Here is an 11,996-nt window from a genome sequence, read left to right as displayed (position 1 = left end):
GATAGGTTCTGTAACATGTCCTTAGGACCTGAAAAAAGAAGGCATATAATTTCTTCAAAAGAAACCAACTTTTTCTAAAATCCCGAGAATTTTTTCCATAGATCCATAGTCATTTATATATCTCTAGCAACTAGAACAAAGCTTGGAATATAATCAGAACACAAGAAATGTTTATTTGACCAAACTCATCTGACACGAAGGTTCATAGTGGACAATATCTTTAATGACAGTTTTTGAAGATTAAAAGCTTATCTTAACCCCTAAAGTAGGGCATAGTCATGAGGTTGCTATTGATCTTAGTTTTGAATCTGAGATGATATTTTCAAAAATGAAGCTAATTATAAAATTAGCTGTAGCAGTTCTTTCCCTACAGACACATTGAACAGTGTATTATAGGGCACTGAGATAGTTAATAGTTTTTAGTATTCACTTTTATTCTTTGATTTTGAAGAGGCAAACCTGCCGTGTAAAAGCGCGCAAAGCTAATTAAAGCTTTTCCACTATTTCATTATCTGAATGTAGTTGCAAATTCTGACTTAAAACTCTTATCAGAGGGAGATTCAACATCCCTCCATGAACAGCAAATGAACATTCAATTAACACTTCAATACAAGTGTATTTTAAATAAAAATATACTTTATTGTTAATCTCATTCTTTGCACATGCAAATATCCAATTTTAAAATCCAAAGACAGCTGCCTCCCTTTTATTCTTTGGGGAAAAGAAGTCTTTTCTTTATTTACAGGGAAGACCCGAATTTTCTGAAGTTGTTACCAAGTTAGAAGAGTGTCTCTGCAACACTGAGGTAAGAACTTTGGCTTCTGAAATATGTCCATTACAAAGGCTTGAATATCCAACGGTGTTGGGGAATGTAGTTAAGGTGGTGCTTGTGGAAAGAAAGTGTGAGTGTCCATAACTCCATTCACATTTTCACCCTGTCAATTAAGTTCTTAGGGTGGAGGAGAATTGACTGCATCTGTAGGGCAAAGGCAAATTCAGAGTGAATTGGGACCCTTCCAACAAATAATCAGGCAAGCAAATGGACATGGGTATGCATAGCTTAAAAAATTGATATGTAAAAATTTTAAAATAACAAATGTGTTAGAAGGTAATTATGTAAATCATGACTTTCTATACAAAATTTCCTACAAACAACAAAATGTAAGCTAAAACATTAAGCCATTGTCCATTTATGTTCAATAAGAACAGGAAAAATTATTACTAAAATTAGCACATAAATTAATTGGGAGGCATTGCTTTTATACCACACATATGTTACATAAAGAGATATGTGTTGGTAATGAGACTAATGGAATTTTCTTTCCTTAATATCAAGGAGCTGTTTGCTTTAATTTTCTCTATAATTGCCTTAATTTTCTATACACCTGTTCGGGAGATAGCATTTGAAAATAGGCAAGGGAACTGAAACATGAGCACTAATTCAAAAATAATACTATATTCCCAAATGCAAGTGAATGCTACAGGAGAGAGGGATGGACATCACACATACAGGCTCATGTATAAACGAGTGTATGGAGGGGCAAAAAATGGGGGAAAACAGCATCAACCTGAGATTGCACAACTAAATCCCAAAATGGAACCATCCAAGGAAAGTTTTCTTTCCTTAAAATCTTAACAAAGAGTGACTGGAACCTAATCTTTTTTTTTTTAATATTTATTTATTTGGTTGTGCTGGGTCTTATTTCTGGCAGGCGGGATCCTTAGTTGCAGCTCATGGGCTCTTTAGTTGTGGCATGCAAACTCTTAGTTGCGGCATGCATGTGGGATCTAGTTCCCTGGCCAGGGATCGAACCTGGGCCCCCTGCATTGGGAGCACGGAGTCTTAACCACTGAGCCACCAGGGAATTCCCTGGAACCTAATCTTTTGGAAAAGTGTTCCAGGTCTGCAATTACTGCCTGCAGTGAGTGGCTCTGTCTCATGACTCTTTACTGGAACTTACAAAGAGGAAGCTTTACTCTTTAAACATAAAACTTCCTTTCCCTTCTCTTCAGTCCTGAAACAAACAAGGTGGAGAGAAGTAGAAGTATATTTGGTGGGACTACAGCAGCCCCTACTAACAAGAGCATCTGCCAGAGGCTTGGGATGTTGAGAGATGCTTTTCAAGCTTGAGTTCCAAGTATCCTCTCACTCTGAACCTTTGTGTTTGACAGAGCAAGGCTGCGCCAAGCCTGGGATATATCCAGTTAGATCAGAGAGTGAATTCCAGAAACAGGGACAATGGCAGGATCTGCTAAGCTAGCTAGTCTTGTTATATTGACCAAGCCTCTTAGCACAATCTCCCCTAGTGGAAAAGACAAATAACTTTGGGCTATATGCAAAGAGAATTTGCTGAACTGGATTGTACTAATTAATGGACTAGAATCATCATTAAGGGTCTTAACTTGTGTAGTTCCATAAGGCTCTATCCTCTCTACTCTTCAACTTTTTAGTCAGTGGTTTAGATCAAGGTCAGGAAGGCTCTGCTCATCACATTTGTAGATATAGTAAGGTTGAGAGATACAACAAATATTTGAAAGCAGAAAAAGTAGTAGGACATGTCTAAGAAATAATTTAATAGGAATAAATATATCATCATACACCAGAGTCAAAGAAACAATAGTAAAAGAATCAAATGTTGGAGATATGGTTTAGGAGCATCATGAAGGTTAGTGGATAATAAGCTTTTGGGGAGTTAGAATATGAAGTATCTGTCTTGCATCTGAATAAAGAATGTGATCATTCCTCTCTCTCCTGAGATGGCCAAACAAAATAGTTCCCAGTTATGTCCTTTTAAAGGGATAATTAAAACTGGAACACAAATTTTAGGGAATAGAGATCAGAGTGGTGAATGGATTGAAAATCCTGTATGTGAGAGCCAATTAGAGGAACCAGGGATGCTTACCCCAGAGAAGAGAAATGTAGGATGAGTCAACAGCTGTTTTTAAACATTGGAAGAACTGTCATATAGGAAAGGGAATGGCCTAGTTCTCTGTGCGCCAACAGATGGAAATGAAGTACAATAATAGAACTGGTTAATTGTGAGGAAGAACTTTCCAATGGTCAGAGCTGTCCTAACATAAATGAATGGATCTGGAGACAGTGAGTTCCTCACCACTGGAGGTTCCCCATCAGATTGCATAGCTGACTTGAAAAGGATGCACAGAAGAGATTCAATCATTGAAGAGTTTGAAGGTTCATTTCAATACTGACATCACATGATTCTCGGAGATTTACTTAGAAATGTCTTGGCTACTGTGAAGAGTTTAGAATTTATATATATTATTTTTTTTAAAACCAAAATCTGCTTTCTACATGTCTTATGAAATTATAATGTCAAAGCACTAATATTCTCAGTTGTGTTAGGTAGAGTGCATAAGTAACGAGGGTGTCAAAAGTTCAAGAAAACTACTTTCTTATTTTTCCTCTTCTCTTTCTCATTTTCTTCCCTCACACTCTTCTATTTTCTAACTATACTTAACTATTTGTAAATATTTTTTAAAATTCTCTTACAACAACTCTATTTAGTCCTCATGCTTGCTGGACATTAAAGCAGCCTTCATTTTATAAAATGGATGTATTTTTGGGAAAGTGTGTAAATCCATTTTATGTAAAGGGAATAATTTTATGTAAAGGGAATAATTGTAAGCTCCGATTTAAAGGAACTCTGCCATGAATTTCATCACCATAGTGAAAAATGTAGAGAATCTTTTAGCCATTAAATAATAACGTTCTATTTTATGAATCTGATTTGAGCCTACTGTGTTTTGTTAAAGACAAGCATAGGTTTTATGGGTCAGCTCTCATCACAGAGCTGGGTCAAAAAAAGCTAGCCAGGTGTTGCCATCAGAGGCTGAAAGGAAAAGCAAGCTGAGATGAATAGAAATTAAAATATGAGAAATCCTAGAATGGAAAGTTAAAATAAATCTACATTCTACACTATGCTGTTAAGCCTGTTGGATTTATTAATTGGTTGAAATTGACCCTCCTTCACTCAGCTGATGTCTCCTGCATCAAGTAACAGCAGTGGGTCTCTCTCACCTTCCTCTTCTTCTGATTGTCTGCTGAGCCGCGGAGGGCCTGGCCGAAGCCACGTGGCAGCTTTACGGAGTCGTTTTGAATTGGAATATGCTCTAAATGCAAGGTCCTATGCTGCCTGGTCCCAAAGGTAAGTGGTAGTCTAAGCAACAGTTACAAAGTCAAGTCAGATTCCAGAATCTCATCAAGATAATCACCTGATTTGCTTAGTATCAACAGGGAACTTACCACCCCTGTGGCAAACTTTGAAAGGGGAGAACCTGTTTTTCTTCTAATATTTTGACCAAAAATTAGAAATTTTGTTGTCTATTAGTCTAGGTTCTTTAAGCTTCGGGTTAACTCTTGCTTAAGCAAGAATTGTCTAACTACAGCAAGAACTGTCTAGCTACAGCAACAAAAGGAATTTATTGAAAGTATTCTGGGAGTCTTATGGAATTCAAGGAAGAATTTCTTGTGTGGGAGTCAAGAAGCAACTCTGAAGGTCTGAGCACCAAAAGTTCAGTGTTCTGAGAATTACCTTATGACTCAGCAATTCTACCCCTAGGTATATTTCCAAAAGAATTGAAAATAGATACTCAAACAAATACCTGTACTCAAATGTTTATAGCAGCACTATTCGCAATAGCCAAAAGGTGGGGAAAAAAAAAAATCCATCAACAGATGAATAGATAAAGAAGGTGGTATCCATACAATAGAATATTATTCAGCCATAACAGGAATGACGTACTGATGCATGCTACAGCATGGATGAACCCTGAAAACATGCTAAATGAAGGAAGCCAGGGACAAAGATCACATATTGTATGATCCTATTTATATGAATATCCAGAATAGGTGTACTAGTCAGTTTGGGTAGCTATAACAAAATACCATAGATTGGATGGTTTAAACAACAGAAATTTCTCACCATGGAGGCTGGAATCTGAGATCAGGGTGCCAGCATGGTTGGGTTCTAGTGGGACTTTCAAATGGCCATTTTCCTGGTTTACAGATGGTCACCTTCTCACTGTACCCTCTCATGGCAGAGAAAGCTCTGGAGTCTTTTTATCTTTTGATAAAGGCATGAATTCTGTCAGATCAAGGGCTTCATTCTTCTGACCTCATTTAACCTTAATCACCTCCTTAAAGGCCCTATTTCCAATACAGTCACATAAGGGGTTAGGGCCCCAACATATGAAATTGGAGGGAGGGGGGACACAATTCTGTCAATAGCAATAGGGAAATCCATAAAAACAAAAAGTAGATTGGTGGCCCCAGGGTCTGGGTTGGGGAGGAGGAAATTGGGAGTAACTGCTTAATGGATACGGGATTTTATTTTGGGGGGATGAAAATATTTTGGAATTAGATAGAGGTGGTGGTTACAAAACATTGTGAATATACTAAATGCCACTGAATTTTTCACTTTAAAATGATTAATTTTATATTATGTGAACTTTACCTCAAGGAAAAACAAAAGCCACAAAAAAAGTTTAAGCAAAGGGGCGAGTCAGAAAAAGAGGAAAACAGAGTTCATCTTTCTTCCATAGCAAACTGCCATTTACACGCCCCAGTCCCCAATACACAGTCTCCTGCATCCTACGACATTCCTTGAGCAAGTCACATAGCTGAGTCCAACATCGATAGGGAGAGAAAATATACTCAGCCTCTAGTGGGAGGTCCTACAGAGTCATATGGCAAAGGGCCTAAATACAAAAAGCATAATGAAGTAGGAATAAGTACAGTCTGCCATGTGAGAAAATATGATTGGTCGCTTTGGATTATATGGCCACCTCTGGTCTAAACAAATGTGGTTGGAGTGAAGGTGGGGTCATATTTCATGTATGTAAACCTGGTCACCAATGGCCTGATCTGGATGGAGAACAATAAAGGCAGGCACTGTGAGCTCCATGGATACCCTACAAAGTGCATACTGCAACCCCTGGAAAACCAGAAAAAACTGGCTTAAAATCTCTGTCCTTCCACATGTGCTCCAGAGCATTTATACATGAGCCATTACACATGTGCACTTATACACACACATGCGCATATACACATTCACACATTCTGTCATCAGAGTCAACATTTTTATCCTGAAGGTGGGGAAAGATTATCTGGATTTAGCAAGGATCCTATACCATCTACAAATTGCTACTGTTGCCTTTTTAGCCATAGTTATTATATTCCTGGTCTGACAAAAGAGTTGCAGCTGCAGCTATGAAGAGATGAGAACCTGAATCATGAAGACTTCAATCTATAGAATGTCATGAAGTTAAGTATCAGCAGGCTTGATTGATAACAAGGCAAACTGGACAAAATTCTTCATTGGATTCCAGTCTCTCCCATAATTTCATGAGGGGCTCATAGGCCAAGATTAGATTAGGTTCAGTCACAATGTCATCTTCTAATTCCATCTGCTCTTCTTCTTCTTTACTTGTGGTTTCAAAATTAATTATCTGAAGAGACAGATTTTGGTATTTCCAAAGCATAGTCACCGAAGCTTTGTCCACTTGAGGCAGAGGTTAAGAGGATGAGCTGTGTAGTCAGATCTGAGGTTCAGTCTTGGCTTTGCCACTTAAGAGCTCAGTGACCTTGTGCAGGTTACATACGTCTTATATGTAATATACAGATAGTAACACTAGCTCTTAGGATTGTTACTGGGAGAGGCAGTATTGTCACAAGAGTGATTGAGTGAAAAATGCCAACACATCCAAGCAAAGGATGCAAGTTCCCATAATGTAGGTAGGTAAGTCACACAACTTATAATACATAGACAGCTACCCAGATGGGAGGCACAGCAACACACCCAACTGGGTGAGTTGGGGGGTGGAGGGAACACAGCTGCTCTGGCCTTCAAGAACACGGAAGGTACACCACTACTCCTAAAACTGCCCAAACAGGGTGGGAAAAAATCATCAGGTGTTTTGAGATGCTCCCTTTGATATTCTCACATGGTTTTTTATACCTCCCTGGCCCTTCGGGACAGTTATGGAACCCTGATAAGTACTTGTCTGTCTACTTGGTACAAATTCCTCTTAACAGCCTAGCACACCCTGAGTATTTGTTGTGAGGGTGCATTGAAGGTCAGTTTGTAGTTGTATCACCCCTCTAGTAAGGTCAATCTTCGGACTGCTTGAAATCAACTCCAGAAATAAGTAAAGCATTTAGCTAAGTTGTAAGATGCACCATGTCTGTTTTATTCACATCTGTAACCCTAGTAGCTAGCAGTGTAATTGGAATGAAGTCAATATGTAACAAATATTTGTTCTGAAGATAAAAAATTGGATAAACTGGCTCAATAATTTGTAATTATTATTATTTTGGAGCATAATCAGTCAATAAGCTTTAATTATTTTCTCTATTCTTTCCATTTAAATATCTATCACTATTGCACTTCTACTGCATGCCAGGCACTATTTTAGACACTTTGAATACTCATTTAAGTAAACCTTAGAATTTAGGTATTCCAATTTTTACAGATAAGGAAACTGAGACTCAGAAAGAGTAAGTAACTTTACTAAGTTTATTGAAGCAGAATTGGAGTCCTCACCCAGGACTCTCCTATGCTTCTGAATTTCTCTGGCACAGGAGGTGTCACTTTTCAGAAGTTTGATATATTTTGCCAATACTTGTATTTGCTGGACTTCTTCCAATGTCTTCTGGAAGTTGGTCAGGGAAAGAATTCAATTACTCCTCCCAAGCCTGCCTTTTCAGCATGTGTATAGGAAAGAGCAAATGAGACCAGAGATCAATAGGTTCTTAAAGTCAAAGAATCCAAGGATCCAGCAGGGCCATGAGTTTAACAGCCTGGAATTCAGTGGCTATTTGGTTGCACATTAGAATCACTTGGGGAACTTTTAAAAGTACCAGTGCCCAGGACCAATTAAACCAAGATCCATGGGGATGGCACCCAGACTTCAGAGGCTTTTAAAGTTTTCCAGGTGAGCCCAATATACATCCAAGCATGAGAAGCATGCTGGAAGAGAATACTACAATCTAACCTGCCAGTCAATCTGATGCAACTGGTGGGATAAACAAAAGAGGAATGTGAGCACCAAGGTGAAACAGCAGCTGTGACCAGAGGTGACCATTCTGAAGGCTGATTACCTGTGTGGTCTCTCCCAAAAGTCCTTGCAAGGTGCTAGCAACCTCTGATCTAAGAGGCTTTCTAACTAACTCATTACAATCACACAAGGTGTAAGTTTTAGCCCAGCATTATTTTTTCTTAAATAGCAACAAGATATGGCCTGTAGTTCTCACCCAAATGTTCCCAATTTTGGGTCTCAGAGCCCTCAACAATGTCTTAAAAATAGTGCATTTATTTTTTCAATTTTGGGGTTATGAAAGTTACAGCCTGTAGTTTTGTAATTCTTGATTTGACGGGGGTTTTGGTTTCTATTTCCTCATTTGTTTTTAATTATTATTTTCCTTTATAAAATAAATATCAAGGTGGGAAACTGTGTCAGATATCTTCTCCAAAGGTAATAGACATTTGTTAATTCCTGCTGAAACCCCAAACTGATGAAATCTGAGTTTGGGGAAGACACTCCTGAAGTTCTGCCTCTTTTAAAATACTTTGTGTCTTTAGATATATTTGGAAAACTAAGCATGTGGCACTTGCTCCTCCCACAGGGTATGAAATCTCCCATCTTGTACATGGATTACATCATGTAAATTTAGAAATGACAAAGTGATACACAACCTTTCAGATGTGAAAACCAATTAGTGTTTATGTGGGGCTGGGCTCTGAGAATAGAACGCTATGACCTAGTTAGCTGTCCAGGAGAAGAAAGCAGAAATCCAGAGATTGGAACTGTGAAACAGATTGATTTGGAATTAATTTTTCACATTACAAAAGGGTCCATGAAAGGGTTCCTTTAAATAGAAAGCTTGCCTAGTGCACTTAGAATGCAATTCAACTTATAAAAGTTGAATATGTTATCAAATTTTAATTTACACATAGTTTTTCCAGAATGCAGCAACTGTGTAAGATGATAGAACCATGAAACCAATGTTCCTAGGAGGAATGAAAAAAGGAGAGGTGAGAGGCTTGTGTCCACTCGCTCCTGTGGAGCAGGACGGTTTATCCAGTATCAGCCGTAGTGTGGTATCTCCTCACCACCGAAGGGCAAATACTCCCCTTTTTAGTCTACTGCCTCTCCTCCATGCTTCTTTGTACTGAAACTTCCCTCAGACCCCTTAAATGTTCACTTTTCTTCCAATCCCTTCTTCATCCCCAATTTATTTCTCTTGCCAGCTCACCACAATCAGCAGTTTCAATCCATGACTCCAACTCTCTGTCTCTCTCTCGCTCTCTGTGTCACACACACACGTGCGTGCACACACACACACACACACACACACACAAAGTTAGCCCCGAGTCCATATGTCCAAACTTGGCTGCTCTGCTTTCTTTGTCATGTCTTTAACTTCTCTCCCTCGAGTCCCAGCTTCCCCATGCCATAATCCACTTAACCCTCTACTGCCAGCGTAATCTTCCTTCTGTAGACCTCCAATTATATCACTACCCTACTTTAAAACTACCAGTATTTCCACATTGCCTCTAAAATTAAGTGACGTTATGTCATCCAGAATCCAAAATGACCAGTGAAACACATTTCCAGTTTTACCTCCTACTGAACATCAGATGTTCCAGTGGTTCTAGACATTGATCCTGTCACTTCTCTTCTCAAAAAATGTTCTAGGGTTTTGGGAACTGTAGGAGGTATTTTTTGGTATTTTGGTATTTTTGGTATTTCCCAGTGACAAGGGAGGTGCCACTGATATTTAGTGGGGGGGCCAGAGTGTTGAATTTCCTACAATGTTTTGGACAATCCCACAAAATAAAGAATTATCCTGCACAGAATAACAATAGCATCCCTGGTGACACACACCATAGACAAACTAGAAGTTCTACTATTTCCCATACACACCCCATGTTTAATTTACTGTCAACCTATTCCTATATCCTATTTTTTAACCTCAACATTCCCACCCAATCTTATCAAAATATTAATCAGCCTTCGGTAATATCTAGTCAGCTTGATCACTGTGTCATGAGAGAGCCTTTCCTGGGACTAACGCCTCCACAGTTATGCCTTACCAAAGGCCACGGTAGTTTGTGCCACTTTATACATTTGTGTTATTTTGTCTTGTATTACGATCATTTATTTTTAATTCCCCATTAGCTCATAAATACTTTAAAGGAAGAAATTTTCTTTTGTGTTTTTTTTCTGGTGCCTACAATATCTCATTTATAACTGAACTGTAAGTGGTGAATATTAAATATTTTTATCTATAATATATTAGAGGAATCATTAGTTGGGCTATGAATACCATGCTTTGTATTTCTGAAATTTGAGTAAAACTGTGGCGCTCAGAATTTTGACCCTTACTTTCTGGTCAAGTTCAAATTTTTTTTGCTCAAAAATAATGAACGACCAGTTAATTCAAACTTCTTTCCATCCCACCCCCTCACTATTAGGGCATTAAATGTCTGCTTATTTCTTTGTAATAAACAAACGAATAGAATTTGGGTGCTGGAAACGTGTGACGAAAGAAGGCCCTGACACATTCATTCCCAGTGTGTTTTAAAAGGGGAGTTTGCTTTGAGTTGAGGTAGTTGAGAAAGGTTTCGCTGAAGAGAGAGATGATGGAAATATAGTTCAGGTATAAAGAGAACAGGATGAACAAACATGAAATAACGACCATGAACTTTCTTTTCCTCCTTTTTAAAAAGAATAGTCATCCCTTTCCCAGTGATCTATAATAGTAGTTCGTGCACATATCAAGGATCTACATTTAGATAGGTCTGTTTTCAGTTTTTCTATTCTGTTCCATTGGGACATTTGTTTATCCCTGTGTCAGTTGTATACGATTTTAATTACAATAGCATTATTAAACTCTTGATTTCTGGTAGGGCACATCCCATCTTGACTATTCCTGATTATTCTTGACTTTTTCTCTTCCATATAAATTTTATAATCAGCTTGCATTTTTCACAAAAATGTAAGATTTTGATTATAGGTATTTTAAACCTATAGATCAATATGGGAAGACATGACATCTTTATGATATTGAGTCTCCCTTGCCATGAACATAGTACTTTTTGTATTTATTTAGATGTTCTTTAACATCTTTCAGTTAGGTTTTATAATCTTCTCTGCAAGGTTCTTATACCTTTTGTCATGTTGATTGTTACATTCATTGTGATTGCTGAAATAATTTGAATTCATTGCTACCATATTATTTTATTCTCTCTGGGTTTTTTTCTCACTCTGTCCTTTTCCTGTCTTCCTTTGGATTATTTGAACAGGCACTCCGGTTTTCTGTTCCTTAGTGGGTACCCTAGAAACTTTAACATATTAAACTTAATAAATTTTATATTAATATACTTGTCCTACTCCCAAATAAAAGAGAGATTTTAGAGCATTTTAGTTTCATTCATTCCCTCCCCAATTATATACTCTATCCATTATTTTATTTTATTATGATTTTTCTAATTCCACAGCTTAGATATTATTTTATTGTTTTACACGGCTATGGTTTATTTAGACTTAAATAACGCAGGCTCAGTAGTGATGGTGCACGGGCTTAGTTGCTCCGTGGCATGTGGAATCTTCCTGGACCAGAGCTTGAACCCATGTCCCCTGCATTGACAGGTGGATTCTTAACCACTGCATCACCAGGGAAGCCCTCTGTTCTCTATTTTACGGCCCCGTAATGGGAGATATGTAACCAAGTTTGGAAAAGCTATGGTATCTATCATGAAGCTACATAAAAACAGAGGGATTTTAAAAGCTGCTGGGATGTTTGATGTCAGAAGAGGCTACCCAGGTAAAAGGCCAAAAAGAACAGCCTTCCTTCGCAAGAGCATTAGTTCATGAACCCATTCGTCCCCTTAGGTAACGCTCACCTGGGATTCTCTTATCTTACTATTGAACGGAAAAGGAGTTTTCCATTCTGAAAACACCTTTATTTTCCC

General features: G+C 38.1%; 1 protein-coding gene across 5 annotated transcripts in view; it reads left to right on the top strand.

The window, feature by feature from the left end:
* Window positions 1–11,996, top strand: part of LOC309611110 (serine/threonine-protein kinase TNNI3K) — a 321,731-nt gene that overhangs the window by 259,450 nt on the left and 50,285 nt on the right. For 4 of the 5 annotated variants that reach the window (XM_082355024.1, XM_082355027.1, XM_082355026.1 and 1 more), the window contains 2 exons: window positions 746–805; window positions 3,997–4,166. The exons of the other annotated variant lie outside the window; for it this stretch is intronic. In XM_082355024.1, coding sequence (XP_082211150.1) covers window positions 746–805; window positions 3,997–4,166 — 230 coding nt within the window. The remainder of the gene's footprint in view (window positions 1–745; window positions 806–3,996; window positions 4,167–11,996) is intronic. 5 annotated transcript variants of the gene reach the window in all.

The sequence above is a fragment of the Balaenoptera borealis genome (genome assembly GCF_965194805.1).
Source record: "Balaenoptera borealis genome assembly, chromosome: 1".
Classification (NCBI taxonomy): domain Eukaryota; kingdom Metazoa; phylum Chordata; class Mammalia; order Artiodactyla; family Balaenopteridae; genus Balaenoptera; species Balaenoptera borealis.
This window is presented reverse-complemented; position numbering and strand designations above follow the sequence as displayed.